General features: G+C 31.9%; 2 protein-coding genes across 2 annotated transcripts; one reads left to right on the forward strand and one right to left on the reverse strand.

The window, feature by feature from the left end:
* The first annotated feature begins 4,435 nt into the window (after nucleotides 1-4,435).
* On the forward strand, nucleotides 4,436-4,984 carry LOC114184647 (uncharacterized). The gene has a single exon (XM_028071963.1). The coding sequence runs from the start codon at nucleotides 4,436-4,438 to the stop codon at nucleotides 4,982-4,984; it is 549 nt and encodes a 182-aa protein (XP_027927764.1).
* Nucleotides 4,985-7,038: 2,054 nt separating this feature from the next.
* Nucleotides 7,039-8,999, reverse strand: LOC114184173 (protein trichome birefringence-like 42). Its single transcript, XM_028071440.2, has 5 exons — nucleotides 8,704-8,999; nucleotides 8,291-8,465; nucleotides 8,018-8,196; nucleotides 7,769-7,927; nucleotides 7,039-7,523 (listed from the first exon to the last, which is right to left on the reverse strand). The coding sequence occupies exons 1-5, from the start codon at nucleotides 8,970-8,972 to the stop codon at nucleotides 7,256-7,258; spliced, it is 1,050 nt and encodes a 349-aa protein (XP_027927241.1). The 5' UTR covers nucleotides 8,973-8,999; the 3' UTR covers nucleotides 7,039-7,255.
* Between the last annotated feature and the right edge of the window lie 11,805 nt (nucleotides 9,000-20,804).

The following is a 20,804-nucleotide window of genomic DNA, read 5'->3' on the forward strand; positions in this document are numbered from 1 at the left end:
TCCATCATGCCTCAAATAAAGGGAACGTTCATCAAGTATGAGCGTTTTAAAATGAAGCCATGCCCATTTCAAAAGAAGATAACAAGAGTTTATGGGAGGAATATCACATAATACTTCTTTCACACATTGTCCTGTACTGAATTTGATTCTTGCTTGATTTGGGTGAAAGCTTGTTAGTAACTGGACTTTCTACATTAATCTTTGGCTTACAACATTGTGTTCGCTTTCGTAAATGAATGCAACTAAACATGGGTGGCCTTCGATTAAACACCTTGTTTCTTTACTTCCTTTTCCATCATCTTTATCTTTTCTTCCTGTTCTTTTTCTTCAATTTCTCTTCCTTCTGCAGTTTATATTTCTTCTTTTTCTATTCTTTCTCTTTATATTTTCTCCTTCAGCCTATATTGATCCTTACTGGCTTGTCTTGGTGTCATAAATTTCAACTTCATTTCATGTCCATCACACCTCAAATAAAGGGAACGTTCATCAAGTATGAGAGTTTTAAAATGAAGCCATGCCCATTTCAAAAGAAGATGACAAGAGTTTGTGGGAGGAATATCACATATTTCTTCTTTCACACATTGTCTTGTACTGAATTTGATTCTTGCTTGACTTAAGTGAAAGCTTGTTGGTAACTGGACTTTCTCCACCAATCTTTGGCTTACAACATTGTTGTCGCTTTCGTAAACGAATGCAACTAAACATGGGTGGCCTTCGATTAAACACCTTGTTTCTCTACTACCTTTTCCATCATCTTTATCTTTTCTTCCTTGTATTTTGGGCTTCGTAGAATAGGGTTTTGTTTGGGCCATGTATTGGGCCTTAGAGGGTTTTTGGGCCTTGAAGAGAATTGGGCCAAAGAAGAGTTGGGCTTGAAATTAGCCCAACAAGAGGGAAGGCGCATTTCAAGAGGATCTAGATCCTTTTTGCTCAAAGCTTGGTCACCAAGCTTCTCTTATGCGCCTAGAAGCAAGTTCCTTGTGACTTGCTTAGGTGGCAAGTCACACTTGCCTCATGCTCTCTTTTTGGATCCAAATACCACATTCTAGATCCTTTTTCCCTTCCTTTTTCTAGACCACTTAGCTATCCTTTTGTACTATAAATAGAGAGCTTAAAACTCTTTTTTTTTCATTCATGAATATAGTAGAGAAACTCTGTTGAGATGACTCCAGACTCCTCTCTTTTTGTGAATCAACTTAGGCTAGAGTTCTCCTTCTTGGTTTCCTCTAGCCCCCTTCCTTGAATGTTGGCCCAACCTCACTTGAGAGCTTCTCCAAACACCATTGCTGCACAACTTCTCCTCTCATCTTCTAGCTTTCGCGCCTTCATCCTTCTCCATGGAAGCCTCATCAATTTCGCATGGCTTCTCCTTGGTTTCCTTACTCTTAAAGATGGACTCATCACCCACTGAGCCATTTGTGGTACCATGTCCCTCTTGAATTTGTTGTGGAAGGCATTGATGAGTTCCTTTTTGTAAGGAATGACGAAGATCTTCAAAATGTCATTCAGTGGCACTCAATGATGGTCTCTACGGCGACAATATCTTTTTATGTTAACTTCATGAAAGTTGAGAAGCGTGACAACTTTGTACCTATTTAGTTCTTTTTTTATGTTTTAACATTGGTCTTTAAGATCATTGAACTTGTTGAATTTATCGAAAGAAATTGTTGTTTGCTATTTAGCAATGAAGCATTTGAAATGATTAAGTTTTTCCATTACTGATCTTTGAAATTGTGTTAAAAATGGTAAACTCTTACAAACACATAAGCACGACCTATTCCATATGTAATAAAATATTAAACTACATCTTTGTCCTTTTAATCACCATAGTGGTGTCTAGTTCCACACCGTGGTCGACGCCTATTTCTCGTGGGGTTCCTCCTACGCACTTCAAGTCTAGGTTATTTTACGTGTGAAGGTTGTGATTCGTGTTCCTCCTCAGCTTGATGATCATCATGTGCAGCAGATGATTATGCTTTTGCATATGGATTGTGGACGTAGTAAATTGAGTCTTGTTGAGGCTGATCCAAACCTTCTAGGAAATTTGGAATTTGGGGATATGTACCACGGTTGTGCAGAAGGTGGTGTTTCAACATAAGTTGCAAACATACTTCGTATGCCTAGTTCTGAGTTTGAAGAAACTGAATTCCTCATTCCCTCTATACCTCGTGGTGGAGGTGGAGTGTTTAAGTCATACCTAGTTTGTCGTGGTCGAGGGATATTTGTCGATGTCGATGCACGATGCATTCTAGGATCATTTAACATTTGTGGAACTAACAAATATAAACATGAGTTTGAAATGTACCATGACATGTACTCCCTTGTGTGTTGAAGGGGCCCAAGCATCAGTAATTCATTCAACGTTAGGTCATATCGGTTATTCCATACATTTATCCATTGCGCATGTCTAGTAACCCAGTTCTCATCTTGTCTCCCCCTCATGTCTAATTTATGTAGATGATCAAGGTTGTTGGGTTCTTCAGGGATTTCTTGTGGTATTCGAAATTATAACTTCACCTTGTCCGACTAGTGTCATTCCACAATGGCAAAACAAATTAAATTTGTGCATAACGTTCATATTGCTTGGTCCCGATATGCTTCAACATCAATAATAGAGCCCAAACCCTCATAAGGAACCCAAATAAACTATAACAATAATTGAAAAATGTTAGTCATTCATTTAGAACCATTTATCGTTATACAAATGTTAAATGTTACCTGATTTTGTTGCATGTGATCTATCCTTGCCTGGTATCCGACTAAATCATTGTGGGGACATTTTTGTAGTTCAATACTCGATCACCGCTCCATTGGCAAACTAACGGGAAAGTTGGTGGAACTCTTGAGAAACTAGGTCTACCTACAACATCCTTAAACGTGTTTAGTGAAGATGAGGACAATATACTTTTTTATCAACATGATGACCATGACCAAACCCTAGATGTGCACCCCATACAACAACAACACCCTCACCCTCAGACACATGTCCCCTATAACCTACCACAACACTTCGAATTATATGAAGAATATAACCAAACCCCACACCAGGAATTCCCAAACGCATATGACCACTACACAATATTGCATGACAACTTTGAGCACGATGTTGGTACACTGACCCAAGGAATGAGGTTCCAAACAAAGGAACAACTTTTAGATACTTTAAATGGGTACCACAAAACAAACCATTGCACCTATAAAACCACACACACAAACACAACAAGGTTGAGGGTGCAATGTGTACAACAAGTGTGTCCTTGGAAATGTCAGGCAATATTACGTACAAGGGACCAAATGTGGGAAATTAGAAAGGTTGAAGGTGTGCACACATGTGCCACACAACTCATAACGCAAGACCACAGGCACCTGGGCTCAAGAATAATATCTCAACATGTAAGATAAATGGTGGAGTCAGACCCAGCCACACCAATTGCAACAATAATTTCTTCCATCCAGACCTTTATGGGATATAACACAACCTACAACAAGGCATGATTAGCCAAACAGCAAGCAATTGAAGATATGTACGAAAACTGGGAACAGTCTTACAACTGATTGTCATGCCTACTACAAGCCATGCAAACTTATTTGCCTGGGTTTGTATACAAGTTGAAAATAAGTCCAATTACAAATGAGGAGGAAGTCCTAGAAAACCAACAACACTTTCGAAGAGTGTTCTGGACATTCAAACCATGCATTGATAGCTTCCCATTTTGCAAACCAATAGTGCAAGTGGATGGAACCTTCCTTTACGGAAGGTATAGGGGCACTCTTCTAGTAGTTGTTGCACAAGATGGGAGAAATAACATTTTCCCCATTGCATTTGCTATAGTAGAGGGTGAAATCGCCGAAGCTTGGTTTTTTTTCCTTAAAAACCTAAGGACACATGTTATGCCTCAACAAAATTTATGCTTAATGTCAGACTGCCACAATTCAATCAGTGCAGCATTCAACAGACCCAGTAGTGGCTGGACTGAAGGGAACTGCGTGCAGGTGTTTTGTATTTGACACATTGCACAAAATTTTACAAAAAGATTCAAGAATACAACTCTGAAAAAGTTCCTCGTCAATATGGGTAAGTTATTACATGTAAATTTGTCTTTTTCATTTTTTTGGCTTTTAATTATTCATACCCATTATTAGAAAATAATTTGTTCTTATAATTATATTTGTAGCGTACACGTTGTAACTACTACTACAACAACATTAGAGAAGACAACCCAGAAGCAGCAGCTTCGATAGACTAAATTCCAAGGGAGCAGTGGTGTCGTGCATATGATCAAGGAAGAAGGTAGAGTCACGTAACAACAAATCTGGCTGAAGCAATAAATTCTGTCCTGAAGTAGACAAGGAATTTGTCATTTCATCCATAGTATTGGCCACGTACACCAGGTGCAACACATACTTCACGAAAAGAGGTAGGCAAATAACTGCAATGGTTAGTGCTAGTCATGTGTACTCTGAATATGCGACCAACTTCCTACAAGATACGGACTCCAAGTCAAACACGCACCATGTCGTTGAATTTGATAGAAATACCACAAGATTCAGAGTGGAGAAGATTGTGAATCCCAGAGAAGTACGTCTTGCAAGAAAATTTGTAGTCAGATTAGATGAAAGGTGGTACGATTGTGGAAAGTTTCAAAAAATACATCTACCATGTTCATATGTTATTGCAGCTTGCAAGCATGCACATCATGACTTCAACATGTACATAAGTCCCCATTATAGGTTGGATGTCATCATGAAAGTATATGACAATTTATTTGACGAGTTAAGACATGAAGAATATTGGCCACCATACCAAGGGCCACAAGTTTGGCCTCATCCTGCCACAAAAAGGAGCGAGATGGGTCGTCCTAAATCAAGTAGAATTAGGACTGAGATGGACATTAAGGAAGGAAGACAATCAAGAAAGTGTTCCTATTGTAGAACTGAAGGACACACAAGAAATCAGTGTCCTAATAACCCTGCACTTAAATGATCCACATCAAACCACTTAATTTATGTTGTACTCTTAATTGTGTTTAATAAATTTATACTTGATTCAATTCAATGGTACATCTTTTCTTATTATCTTTTATTGTTACTTATTTTATATAAACCAAAAATAAATAAATAAATTATTTATAATACAATAATGAAATGGTTTTAAATTATTTTAGTTATTTCCTCCATTTTTAAATTATTTTTTACAAATTTGAAATGTTTAAAATATACAATTTTTAAAAATTATCCAAAATTAAAGAAAACTATAATTTCAATATTTATAAACATCTATTAAAAATAATTAATACTACACAAATTATAAAAAAAAAATTGACTTTTATATTTTCAAATTACACACAAAATAACTTACTACACAATACAAAATCTATTTTAAATCAACAAATTCAAAAAGAAAAAAAATTATTTTTTATTTTTTCAAATAATACCTAAAATAACTAAAAACACAATACCAAATCTATTTTTTTTTTAAAAAAATTAACCTCTAATGCAACATTTTTTACAAAGAGGAAAAATAATTAACTCTTATATCTATTTTATTAAAAAAATTCAAAAACCTTAATTCTAATTTATTTATATAAAAAACAAAAAAAAAATAAATAAAAACCCAATTCAGAATTCGGGTCTCTGGGATCAAATTCTGACTAGAGAATAAAAATAAAAATGACAAAATGAAGGCTGGAATTCGATTTTCGAGAACCCGAATTCCCACATAAAACCAAAAGCGTGCTAAGAATGTAATATTTATTTACAATATGCTATTCACGTAAATAAAAGAGGAAAAAATATTTCTGGGGAAAAATAGTGAATAGTATTGATAATTAACTTATATTATATAGTTATTTAAATGGTGATGTATTGACTTTAAATCATGATGGTAAAATGAAAAGTATATAAGACTCTTTATTATAGAGTGTCGAATAGTGTTAAATTTAGGTAGATCATATGTGTCTATCATCTATATTAGATCATGTTGTCTTAGTTGTCTAAAAAGGTTTTCTAATATTTCTTTCCCTTAGTTCTATACATAGAGAATATGCAAAACTCCATAGAAATGATGTACACTTTACTAATATGTAATATGTGTATACAAGTTTTTTTTATAATACAATTATTTTCTTTCATTTTTGTTTTCGTGTTTTCTTGTGATTTTTGTGAACCTAAAAGTTTTTGTCTTTGGGAACAATAAACAAATTTAAGAAACACAAGGTTTTGAGTTGGTCATTAAGTTTGACGTTGAGAATTTTCTGGTGAGATCAACTTTGGATTATGGAGGATCAAGATAAAAGTTGTATTAGGGATTTTTGAATCACAAGGAGAAGACTAGCATGATAAAAAAAAGTCAGAAGTATTGTATATCTATTTGTTGGGTATAAGGTACTTAGGGAAGTCTTGAAGGAGAGAACTATTGCATCAATATGGATAAAGCTTGATCATTATATATTACAAAATCACATAGACTCTGTTTGAATAAAAAAATGTATTCATTCAAGATGACAAACAATAACAACAGTTGAGCAACTAGTAAATTTCAACAAGATTTTGGATGATTTGGATAGTATTGAAGTTGTGAAAACAAGGAAAGACATAAGGTGTTTACACCTGGGTAATATTGAAGTTGTGATTTGGATGATTTTGATAATATAATGACAAATTTTTCATCCTAAACATTTAATAACCATGTTAATTTTTTGACTATAACCATGCCGTCCTTTGACTACAACCATGTTAGACTAGTCCATTTATGAACTTCGCGTGTCTCAAAATTGTAACTTTTCATTTTAGAGAAATGAATAAAAAAAAGTATTCTAGGAAAGTGTATTCTCGTATTAAAAGAGATAAACTGTAATTAGTTTCCGTGTGTATTTAGAGAGATATTGTAATTACAATTTCCCTTGATGAAAACATTTCTTTGATTTTGTCTGTAATTTTTCAGGATTTTCCACCCAAACAATGTATGTCATCTCAAATTTAAAAATTTTCATATTATTTTGTTACTTTAATATCCAACAAAATTCAACCAGTAACACATGATTATTTCAAGTTTTGTTTCCTTCAATTATTCTTTCAGATCAATCCAAGTTACAACACTCAACATCTACACTTTTTCAATATCCTATGGATGGCCTATTTCCTCAAGGGCAATAAACAATGAAGGACTCTTTCAAATTTAAAGGAGCCCTGTGTTTCTTCCATGGCAATAAATAATGAAGAGTAAGATGAATGAAGAACAAACATGATGAAGGTACTAATTTCCAAGTAGAACAGCATACAAAATTTCATTCCAAGCATCAGGAACACCAGCCAAACACCAGTGACTACAGTCATCAAAAGAAGTGCCACGCCCTGTGTAGATAGAGGGGTGACCATCTCTCCTCAGTTGTGTTAGCACAGTGATGTCTAGCAATTGCACAGCTTTTTCCATGTTACTTATTACTGTCTTCACAATGTCTACACCAGGATATGCTGCCACTGCTCCTTCCTCTGGTTTAGTTTGCCTCAAGCACCCCTTTTTGCTGGAATTTTCAATTTGTGAATTTTCAAATATAGGTTTTTTTCTTATTCGTACAATGAATAACATACATGAAAATTGGTCAAGTTATGCAGACACTTTTGAAGAAACTAAAAATCACCAATTACTAATATGATTGAAGTAAAAACTGATAAAGGATTGGACAATTTTCACTTGATAAGGTAGTAGTGGCTGAGATTGAGTTAGGCCAAGGTTAAATTCAAAGTCATAAAAGTGAAATCAGCTTACTCAACATGGGAAGCAGCAATGCCCTGAAACAAAACTCTAGTCTTTGAAGGGTCAATGTTAGAATCAACCCATTTAGCCCAAGTAGTGAGTCCAATCTTGAAAGCTTCCATGTGATCCATGTCCTTGATCAGTTCAGTCCCTATTTGAAAGTAATCCCACCTACAAAACATTAAAGTGAAGCCATTAGCCACATGGCTCCCTCCTCTCAGAAAACACCAAAAAGGTAGCTCTAATCAAAGGTTTCATTACGCTTGAGAGTGTCCTGTGTGAGTCCACCAATGGTAAGAATTGAAAATCAAAACATCAACTCCTTTCCACTGGTCCCCAGAGCTAATGCTGTCCAACTTCAAAATCCTCCCTTTTTCTTTGTCAATAACCAAATCCACTAGGAACCCATTTTTCAACCACATGATTGAAGCTTTGTACTCCTACAATGTCCCAAAAGTTGAACCAAATCATAAACCAATCAAAAAACTACAAAGGCTCAACACTTTCCTCTGTAAACAGAAAAAAAACCAATACCGGAAACGAAAACACAGAAAGTTGCTGTGTCTGACTTGTTGAAGTGTAAGTTGAGTTCGGGACAGCAATGTGAAGCAAACAAGTGAGTGACTGCCACATGTTGTTACTTATGGAGTCCCCCACAAACATTATCTTCTTTCCCGTGTTTCTCTCCAAAAACTTCTTCCCATCAAACCTATCACCAATAACACCATTTGGGGAGGGAAGAAAAAAAAATTCAAATTTGAACTTCATGGTGCCAGCTTGGAAGTCAGAAAAAAACAATGCTGCCATTTAAAATATATCATAAACTCTGGACATCAAATGTTTAATGCAACACAACATTAAAAAGATGGAACTCAAAACTACAAATTAAACTAAAACAACTTGATGAATGAGAACTCCAAACTACTAACAAAACTGAAACACATTACCTTGGAAGGTCACAACCAGAGGGTTTCCATCTATAGTTGAGGTACTCTTTATCTGGTCTTCCATTTCTTAAGCAATCAAATCCTTGGCCAATGAAAGGACAGTCCCCTGAAGCATCATAGAGAGGGTGGGAAGAGGGTTCATCAACGACCCATTTTCCCTCAGAAAAATCGCAACCTTGGGATGGTGGAGGAGGTGCCACTGCCCATACAAAAGCTGAGCCTAGTAGCAGAGGACACAACCACAATGTGAACTTCATTTCAAATTGCATCAGACAATGTGTTGAGAGCGCGTGAATGTTAACGTTGGTTTATATAAATAAAATAAAAACATGTGGGGTTGGTCCTATGTGCATTTCTAGTGGTAGCTTTAATGAAAATAATACAGAGACAGACTATTTGTGTATATAGTTGCTGCATCAAATAGAAGTTATTGCTGGCCTTTAATTTTATCACGTGATGTGATTTACGTTTCATTTTTCTAAAGAAAAGGTGTTACTTATTGTTGAAAGTACAAGTTTATTTATAAATGTCAAAGTTTTATATTATGGTTGTCTTTGTGGAAAGTTTCGGTTTCCCAAATCTGGGTTAATCATAACTGCTGAATTTAATAATAATCTGACGCATCACCTCTTCAATATTAACTCTATGTCTTTATAACAGTAGTTTGTCATTTTCCAGTTTAAAACAAGAATATTTTTAAGAAATAATTAATATAATTTTATTATTTTTACATTGAAAGTTGAAATAATTAAGTCTATTAATTGAAATAATATAAATGTATGTAACAGATTTTATAAATACAAAATTATCCTTTGAGATTTTTAAACAATTCTGATACAAATTAAATATTTTGGAATTTGTAAGGTCTCTACTAAAGATTTAGATAATTAAATTATTTTATATGCTAAATTTGTATATTTATAATTAATAATTTTAGATGTTAAAATATTGTTTGTATTTTTAATACAGATGATTTTATTAAGTTAATAGAGATATTGCAAAAGGTTATCAAGTTAGAGAAAAAAAATTAAGTTTCAAATTGATATTTTATTTTTATTTTTTTAACTTTTAAGATATTTAACACTATTTATTTTTTGTTTTTATATTAATTTAACTTTTTTATGTTTAATTATATTTTAATTTTTAACAACATTAAAACATTAAAATATAGTTATTTTATTATTTAATTATTTTTTAACTTTTATGGTTAACACTAAATAAATTATAAAGCATCTTTGTACAACATTTAAGGACATTTTTGTCATGAAACTGCATTAGTAATTATTAGGTCAGATTTTATTTATTATCACAGTTAACTATAAATTTTTTACAAAATTCAATATATATTAATTATCCTTACCCAATGTTCTAAGAGTACTGATTAACAGACCCTATTTTTAATATAATTTTAAATGAAACACTCTTTTCCTTACTTCAATAAATATTTATGAATTATTATATTAATTAATTATTCACTTCATATTAATTAGATTAAGGATATATAATAAAAAAAGTAGTTATATATATATATATATGTAATAAAAACAAAAACAATAATTTATAGAAATCAAAAGATATTTAGATTTTGTTTCGATTGGGATAGGTGAAAAGAAAAAGAAATGAGAGAAAAGAAAGTGAGATTTATGGTACATTTAGTAAAAGGTTTATAGATGATAAAATTGATATACTAAAAAACATTATGTACTGAAAAAAAAAATAGTAAGAAGCATTTATTACTATTGTTAAATTATATGTGTTCGTAAACATGTGTGATATGCATGTGTGAGAGCATGGGATGTATGTGTGAGGAGGTGTGTCGGTGGATGGAGTGTGTGTATGTGCGAAAACTTGTGGATATGTGAATACGAATACTTGTGCGTATGTGAATACATGTGTACATATCGACGAGGGTGACTACATTCATCCACGTGAGTGGGTGGTGGTATGTGGGATATACATAGAGGAATGTTCATGTATGTGAAGATGTACATATAGGGATGTTTGTGTGCCTAATAAATTGAAAATGAAGTTGAAATTTATTTATTTAGAACAATATAAAAATTAAAAAGTGTAAAAAACTTATATTTGAAGTTCAATTTTGGAATTGTAAAATTCTGAAAATAATTTATAATAATCTAGATAACAATCTAACATGAGAAGTTTAAAAAATAAAAAAGTATACTCAATTAGGTTTTATATTTAAATTTTAGTTAAAATTAGTGATATATTATTATTATTATTATTATTATTTATTATTATTATTAATTAGGAGATATTTTCTTAGGTTATCTATAGACATAATTATCTATAATTATAGATATTATTTTATTGACAATATCTGATTGACATATATGGATATCATTTGATAAATATTTGTAAGAGTGATATTTTTGTTTTTATTTAGTTGAGTATATATGTATATAAGTGACACATGGATAAAAGTGTTCTGAGTTTCCTTTCTGTACTCCTTCTACAAGCACTATTTGATGAAATGATTTGAATGAAACATAAGTTTCTTTCCTTATAAATAGGCACCGTAATGAAACTTAAGCTCTAGTAATGATAAATTTCTAATCAATTTAATTAATGGATGTTGTATAAAGAGTTTTTCTTTTTCATGTTACAAAACATTTATTTTTCTACTAATTCAAGAAAAGTTACCTTTGGCTTATTAGACATGTTCTTCTCTAGTTATTTTTCATGGAAATAATTTGACTATAAATGTTACTATGTAAATTTTTATTATGTTTTTAGTCATAATTAATTATATTCCATAATATAATTAATTATACTTAAGTGGAATATTTATGATGAACGAGAGTGTGTGGTGATATACACAGAGTCAAGTACAATTCTTCTTAATGACTAAAGGGAGTCACGACTAAGGATGTTAATGAGACGGGTAGGGTACGGATAGTAGCTTCTTTTTACCTTATCCGCTGAATAAATATCTGTCTCGTATCCGTATTTATATCCGTCGGGTATCCCTTATACGGGTATCCACATAATTTTTTAGTATCCACAGATATCCACGGGTACCCGCGGGTATTTAAAAAAAAAATTTAACAACATATTTTAATCGTAAATTCAAATAAAATGCAATACATGACATTGATACATTTCAAACAAAGTCCAAATAATCCATTTTGAATAGTGTTAAATGTTAGTTTACAAAGATTATTTTTCTTAAACTAATTGATAAAAAAATAACTCATTCAAAATCAATATGTTAATATTTTAATCATGTTTTTTTTTTAATTTAAATTAGCGGGTACGGATACTATGATATTTGTAATGTCCCATTTAATAAATAGACTTACTTAAATGACACGTCACACAATATAATATTACGAGCAAAGGTCCGGAGTATAAAATCACTCCTTAAAGATATCCAAAGATTTATAAAAGGAAATCCTGAGACACACCATGATGCCAATACAAGATAGGGTACAAAATCCAATCAATAAACAAAATAAGATTCAAAAGACTAGGCAATACATGGACAGTAGCCCTAAGAAAGACATAATGGATAGAGCCTAAGTCTAGATGACTAAGCAACGGAGCCACCATCGCCCTGTTGACCACGAGTATTTCTCGCATCTGCTCACATCAATAAATTGATGATCATCACAAAGAGAGAGATCCACACCACAAAACATACAACAAGCAAAAGGGTAAGCTAGAGCGAAAAAGGATTTATTATATAATTATATACACTTTCAACGTCAAATATACATGCATCATCTAATCATGTTATGACTTGCAAACAATACACTAAGACTCAGACTCGACTCATCCGGATACATATAATTAGTCGGATTCAACGGATGTTTGCACTTGTGGTGGACTTCCCTGCTCTACCAAGCTGCTCTCCCCCGAGCTAAGTGTTACAATGTTTCAACCTCCACACACAAGGTTAGCCCTTAATGGGTTTCAGGTCTCCTGTTACTCTCACCACAAGAGTCAGTCCGCTTTATGTAAGACTAATCGACTCCTTAGAGCGTAAGGATGCAACTTTATCTTGAATCCTTACTAAATTATATAGATGGGGCACCACCATGAACTCCCACTAACAGGGGTCATGGAATTACGTCACGACCAACTGAGGCACCACCATGAAGTCTCACCTAGAGATTCATGGAATTACGCCCTAATCACATACCGATCATGTTTAACCATCCAATATGTACTAGCATGAATATAATTCTCATGCCAACATTTATAACCAACTTTCAATCATTTTCCATTCCAAAACCATGCCAAATTCATCACCTTTAACCCATGAATCATTCCACACATGCATCATACCCAAATCATGTTAAATTCATAAGTCACAAACCATAATTCATCGTGCTCATACAAAATCACTCAATTCATGCTTTAAAATGTATAATCAGTCCAAACATATGACCAACATCCAAAAACAAAGAAACCACAGAACCAACGCACTCCTCACCCAGCTCCTCGCTCAAGCAGAAGGGTCTCGCTCAGGCGAGAGAGTATTCTCGCTCATGCGAGCTCCCTTCGCCTAGGCGAGGGCTCGAGAAGGGGAATAGTGGCTTCCTGCGCTCGCTCGCTTAGGCGAGCCCTCCTCGCTTGAGCAAGATTGTGCCTCGCTCAAAATAGAGGCTCGTCGCTCAAGTGACAGCTCACGCAAAAAAACCAAAGCGAGCCCCTGTTAGTCTCGCCTAGGCGAGACATGATCGCTTGGGCAAGAAAACAATGCTCACCATTGTTCTCTCATGCACAACCCCACGAACAAGATCCAAATAGCCCAATAATGCATTTCATAAGTTCACAGCAGCACATAAGAAATACCATAGTGAAATAGCAGTAACACAAGCAGAAAAAAAAGTAATACAAGAGTGAACCCTAGCTTCCCTTACCTGGAAAGAGCTAGAAGAAGAGTTCGACTCCAACAGCGGACACAACAGCTCCAAGAACATATTAACGAGCTGGAAAAGAATAGCGGAGCAAGTTTTAAAACAAGTGTACGATGAAACCCTAACTAGAAATACGAACATACGAATGGAAAAGAGAGATATGAGTTGTAGAATACTTACACGAAGCAAGAAGACGAAACTGAGCTCATTGGATCGAGATTGGGATTAAACCCTAACATAGCCCTGAGGAGAGAAGGAAGAGTGTGAGCGTACCGTTTTGCAAGAATGACGGAATTGAGAAGGGTGTGGCTGCCTTAGGGGCCTTGGACACCCTATGGGCCAGCCCTTAGGCCCATTACATTTGGGGCAGCCTCTTGAATTTAGGGCATAATAAAGATAATGAAATTTGTGGGCCTTACAATACCCGTACCCGCCCCATTAACATGCGGGTATAAAAAATACCCATACCCGTTACCCGCAGATATCCATTTACAATATTCATTTCTTACCTGTTGCAGGTATTATCCGCAGATACCTGCGGGTTCAAATTTTTTTGACATTTCTAGTCACGACTCCCTCAAACTTTCTTTTATTTTGTTTTTTTAAATATATTTTAAAATTATATTTTTATACTATTATTGTTAAATATAGAGAAAAATTGTACAATGTTGATTTTTCTTGGGTCTAAAATACACATAAGATGAATATATTTATAATAAAGAGTGATACAAATATAAATATATATATATATATATATATATATATATATATATATATATATATATATATATATATATAACAACCAAATATAAATAAAGATATTGTTATAAACAATATCAACAATATCAAACATGTTTATGTTTTCTTAATAAACAATAGACGATATATTTTTTATAATAAACAATAGAAGTTATGTTTTCATAATTAACATAAAACATAATATTGTATCTTTTAACTTGAAAACGGCATTTTCCCCTTTTGTAATTTTTTTTCTTCTCTTTTTTGTTTCCGTCTCTTCTATACCTTTGTCTCTTTCTCACCTCTTTTCTCTATCTCAACTTTCAATTTCAATCTTTTATTATTTTCAAAATCAAGTTCCACCACATTGAAATTGAATATTTAAGAACCATTTTGAATCGAACAACTTCTTTTCTGAGTAAGATCATTTTCTACCTTTGTTTTTTAAGCAATTTATTTTCCTTATACATGTGGTTTAGGGTTTAGGGTAAACGAATTGTTTCCTTTTACAATGAAGATGAAAAAAATGCATCTACATAAACTAAACTTGAGAAATTTTATGAGTTCAAAAATTGAAGAAATGTGAAAAAAAAAACCTCTCTAAAGTTCAGAGTTATATATAATGAATTTCGAAATTCTTTAGCAAGTATTATACTAGTCTATATTGAAAGAAATATTGCAAAAAAGCTTTAATTTTGATTTAACTATTGAAGATTTTAAGTCATTGATAGAGCTTAGAGGAGCACTCTCACTAAAAGTAATCTTTGACATTTAATGATAGTTTTTTATAGTTATTTTATGATATGATAATGAATGATAGTCATTTTTTTTAGTTCTACTACTATATGTGCTTGTTTTGAGTAAAAGAAATGAAGAGAGAATAAAGATTCTTTTAAAATTAAAAAAATAATAATTTATATATAAAAAATATAATTTGATACCCGTAAAGTTTTTGCTCTACATATAGGGATTTTCATGTGTGTTGGGGTGGTTGTGAGTGTGTAAGGATGTACATAGAGGAATGTTTATATGTGTAATAAATTGAAAATCATATTGAAATTTTTTTATTTATAACAATTTAAAAATTAAAAAGTGTAAAAGCCTTATGTTTGAAGTTCAGTTTAGTACTGAAATTGTAGAAGTTTGAAAATAATTTATAACAATCTAGATAACTATCTAACATTATGAAAAGTTTAAAAAATAAATAATAAATTATACTGATTTATGCTTTATATTTACATATTAGTTAAAATCATGTCTACATTTTATATTACCAAACTTAATGTAAATTTGTAAATTAAAATTTACAAGCAGTATTTGATGTAATGGTTTGAATAAAAAATAAGTTTTACATGGTAATGTAACTTAAGCTCTTCTAATGATAAATTCCTAATCAAATTAATTATTAAATGTTGTATATGATAATTAAACTATTCATAGAAAATAAATTATCTACAAAGAGAAACTTTTTTTATCATTTTAAATTTATTTTTCTACTAATTAAATAAAGTTACCTTTAGCTTATTAGGCATTTTCTTCCCTAATTATTATGCATGAAAATAATCTGATTATGAATGTCACTACATAATTTTTATTATATTTTTAGTCATAATTAATGAAATTCCATAATATAATTAATTACGTTTAAATAGAAATAGTTAGAAGTGAATAAGGTTGTGTGGATATTAATAGAAGAGAGATGTTCATGTGTGTTGGGTGGTTGTGAGTGTGTAAGGATGTACATAGAGGAATGTTTGTGTGTAATAAATTAGAAATAACATTGAAATTTATTTATTTATAACGATATAAAAATTAAAAACTGAGAAAACCTAATATATTTGTAGTTCAATTTAGTATTGCAATCGTTAAAAGTTTAAAAACAATTTATAATAATCTTGATAACAATCTAAAAATGAGAAGTTTAAAAAAATTAATAAATTATGCCAAATTTATTTTAAATAAAAATTTACATCCACTATTAGATGTAATGATTTGAATAAAAAAAAAGTTTTACATGGTAATGGAACTTAATCTCTTCTAATGACAAATTTCTAGTCAATTTAATTATTAGATGTTGTACATGATAATTAAACTATTCAGAGAAAATAAATTATCTACGTAGAGAATATTTTTGATCATGTTAGAAAACATTCATTTTTCTACTAATTAAAAAGTTACCTTTAGCTTTAGGCATTTTCTTATCTAATTTTTTTCATGCAAATGATCTGATTATAAATGTCATTATATAATTTTATTATATTTTAAGTCATAATTAATGATATTACATAATATAATTAATTACGCTTAAGTAGAAATCCTTATGAACAAATAAGGGTGTATGGTGATATAAGGGATTTTCATTTGTGCGAATGTTTGTGTGTATAATAAATTGAAAATGATTTGAAACTTATTTATTTATTACAATATAAAAATTAGAAAGTGTAAAAGCCTTATATTTGAAGTTCCATTTAGTATTGGAATTGTAAAAGTTTGAAAATAATTCATATTGATAACAATCTAATAATATGAGAAGTTTAAAAAAGAAAATTAAAAAATTATACTGAATTATGCTTTATATTTAAATTTAGTTAAAATGATGTCAACATTTTTTATTACCAAATTTATTTTAAATTAAAATTTACTAGCAATATTTGATGTAATGATTTGAATATGGTAATGTTAAGATCTTCTAATGTCAAATTTTTAATCAATTTAAATATTAGATGTTCTACATGATCATAACTATTCATAGAAAATAAATTACACAGAAAATTTTTCCTTTTTCAGGTTAGAAACATTTATTTTTATACTAATTAAGGAAAAGTTACCTTTAGTTTATTAGACATTTTCTTCTTTGATTATTTTGCATGCAAATAATCTGATTATAGATGCACTAGTGCAGATTTGACATTTTACTTCGCCTTATAGGCCTCGGTTACAGCTGAACCGAAGCCTATAAGGAGGCGGTGGCATTTTTGCAATTTCGTCAGGCTTTTTGCCTCGGGTCTTTAAGGACCGAGGCAATAAATGGGGCTTTAGGCCTCGGTTACAAATGAACCGAAGCATATAAGGCAGCCCAGTTTTCAAATGCCACCAGCATCAGGCTTTTGGCCTCGGTTCTTTAAAGACCGAGGCAGTAAAGGGCGCTTTTGGCCTCGGTTATTAATTGAACCGAGGCCATAAAGTCAGCATCAGGCTTTTGTCCTCGGTTCTTTAAGGACCGAGGCAGTAAAGGGGGCTTTTGGCCTCGGTTATTAATTGAACCGAGGCCATAAAGTTTGTTAAAATTTCCAATTCGCGAACCCTAACTACTATTCATCGTCTCCCAAACTCTCTTCTCTCTGCGCGAATTTCTTCGCTCTACCACCACCATCACGCTCCGCCTCCGTCGCCGACCAGCATCTGCCATCAATAGTCGTGCGTCGTCGCCTCCGTCGCGCTGTCCAGGTTCACCGATTGCAAATCACCTCCCGATGCGGGTCAGTTTGAAAACTCTACGCGAACTTCGTTGCCACCACCACCACCGCAGCTGCACCATTCACGGACCTCACAATGCATTGTGTTCTCTGCAACAGAACCAGTGACAACCATGGCAACACCTCGCACCACCGTGACCTGCCATCAGCACCTGCAATGAAACCAGCGCATCCTCACACAACACCACCATGGGAACGCGAGTCATCTTCACCAGACGTGCAATTTCGCACCACACAGATCCATGCGAAACAGCAGAAACCACTACAATAGCGCGTCATCATCACCACTGCAACGGTGAGCGAGAATGAGCCAGAACAGCAGCAGAAGCCATAGCCACCACTACGAAGACGAAACAGACGCTATGGCTTCGGTTCTTTCAGACCCGAGGCAGAAAACAGACGCTATGGCCTCGGGTGATAACCGAGGCCAAAAGGAGGTGCCTTTTGGCCTCGCCCCAATATGCCTCGGTTCTAAAACCGAGGCAGAATCACGAAAGTAACCGGGGCCAAAAGCCCTCACTGCACTAGTGATGTCTTTATTATAATTTTAGTATATTTCATAATATAATTAATTATCTTAAATAGGAATACTTATGTGGGAATGAAGGTGTGTTGTAAGTCTGTGAGGATGTACATAGAAATGTTTGTGTTTATGATAAATTGAAAATAAGATTAAAATTTATTTATTTATGATTAAAACTTGCTTTATATTTGATGTTCAATTTAGTATTGGAATTGTAAAAGTTTAAACATAATTTATAATAATCTAGATAACAATCTAACAATATGAGAAGTTTAAAAATAATTAATAAATTATATTGAATTATACTTTATATTTAAATTTTAGTTATAAAATCATAGAGCCGTCAAAATGGGTTATAACCTGCGAGCCTGGGCTCATCACGGGTTCGGGTCGGGTTGGATTGAAAAAAATGAACCCAACCCACTCAGAACCTGACTCATTCAGATTGAACACGTGATAAGCCGGATTGGCTCACCAACCCGTCAATAAATTTTAAATATTAAATTTATATATATATATATATATATATATATATTATATATATAATATATATATATATATACACATATATTATATATGCATATTATATATATATATATATATATGTGGTTTTGAATTAACAGGTAATATTATTGTTAGTATTGTAAAATTAATTTAATTATTTAATACTTAATCTTTTAATATTATTAGTTAACATTATTTTTTTCTTGTTTTATTGTAGATGGGGATAAAGAAGATGCTTTAAGAGATGAAAATGTTGTGGATTTATCCATTCAAGACTCTAATACTATAGTTTGATAAGTGATAAGAATGATTTGATGTTAGATAGTAATTTATATTTTTGTGATTTTGGTTTGTATTTGGAGTTTAACATAATTTGGGATTTTATTTGGATTGTACCGAAGTTTATTTAGATTTTAATCGGAATTATAATTTAATTTTCTTGAGATTGAAGAAAAAAAAATGTGTTTTTTTTTTTTAATTAAGTGAGCTAGTGAGCCAACTCGTTTAACCCGCCAACCCGTGGTGGGTCGGGTCAGGTTCTAATTTTGTTGGCTCGCTAATAAGTGAATCAGGTTGGGTTGACCCACTAAGTGGCCAACCCGTCGCGGGCCGAGCCGGATTGGGTCGGATGACCCGTATTGACAGTTCTATAAAATCATGTCAACATTTTATATTAGCTAACTTATTTTAATTTTAAATTTACAAGCACTATTTGATCTAATAATTTGAATAAAAAATAATTTTTACATGGCTGTGAAACTTAAGCTATTTTAATGATAAATTTATAATGAATTTAATTATTAGACATTGTACATGATCACTAAACTATTCATAGAAACTAAATTATCTACAAAGAGATTTTTTTTTTCACGTTAAAAACCATTTATTTTTCTACTTATTAAAAAAATTACCTTTAATTTATTAGACATTTTCTTCTCTAATTATTTTCCGTGCAAAAGAGTCTGAATATAAATGTCATTATATAATTTTTATTATATTTTACATAATATAACTAATTAGGCTTAAGTAGAATTACTTATAAGTGAAACTTATTTATTTATAACAATATAAAATTAAAAAGTGTAAAAGCCTTATATTTTAAGTTCAATTTAGTATTGGAAATGTGAAATTTTGAAACTAATTTATATTAATCTAGATAACAATCTATCAATATGAGAAGTTTAAAAAAATTAATAAATTATATTGAATTATTCTTTATATTTATATTTTAGCTAAAATCATGTCAACATTTTATTTACTAAATTTATTTTGAATTAAACTTTATTTCAACGATATTTGAAATTTATATTTCGAAAAAATTATATTTCAAATAATTTTATATATAATTGTTTGAAATATAAATTCAAATAAAAAATAATATTAAAGTATGATGTAATATGTTTTTGGAAATATAATTTTTAAATAAATTTAAATTTATAATAAAAAAAATAAGGCTAAATGTAAATTAAAAATTTAAATAAACTTAATCTTATTTTATAAAAATATCAATTTTAATAAAAGTATTAGTATAACATTTTTATAGAAATTAAATTTGTTATTAATTCGGAGAGAAACGAAATTGGTTCATTTTTAACAAAACTTAGAACTAAATTGAAATTAAATCATAACAAATATAGGAAGTATAAGGACTAAATTAAAATTAAAATAACAGATATAGGAACCAAATTGAGATTAAGTCAATGACGTGGTATTGACAGTGACACGTGGCATTACCACTACCACGTCACACTAACTACCACGTCACATTGTCATTATCACTGCCACGTGACACAATGTTGTTTTTGTAAGGCCCACTTAATTCTGCCCCAATGTTTAAGGCTCTACCCTAATCAATTGGGCCTAAGGTTGGCTCGTAGGGTACCCAAAACCCCTAAACTAGTCTAACCCTCTCACTTTCTGCTCACTTTACAAAATCAATCCCTTGCTCACTTTCTTTTCCCTCAATAGAGCTCTGGT

This window comes from Vigna unguiculata, chromosome 5 (genome assembly GCF_037176805.1).
Source record: "Vigna unguiculata cultivar grain cowpea cultivar isolate G323 ecotype 2 chromosome 5, ASM3717680v1, whole genome shotgun sequence".
In the NCBI taxonomy this organism is placed as follows: domain Eukaryota; kingdom Viridiplantae; phylum Streptophyta; class Magnoliopsida; order Fabales; family Fabaceae; genus Vigna; species Vigna unguiculata.

Bases quoted from the DNA above. Each gene is read 5' to 3' on its own strand.
- LOC114184647 (XM_028071963.1), top strand. From the start codon at position 4,436: ATGGTTAGTGCTAGTCATGTGTACTCTGAATATGCGACCAACTTCCTA.
- LOC114184173 (XM_028071440.2), bottom strand. From the start codon at position 8,972: ATGCAATTTGAAATGAAGTTCACATTGTGGTTGTGTCCTCTGCTACTA. The intron at 7,928-8,017 runs GTAATGAAACCT...AATGTTTTGTAG, and splicing joins CACACAGGACACTCTCAAGC to GTGGGATTACTTTCAAATAG. The intron at 7,524-7,768 runs GTAAGCTGATTT...TGAAAATTCCAG, and splicing joins ATTGCTGCTTCCCATGTTGA to CAAAAAGGGGTGCTTGAGGC.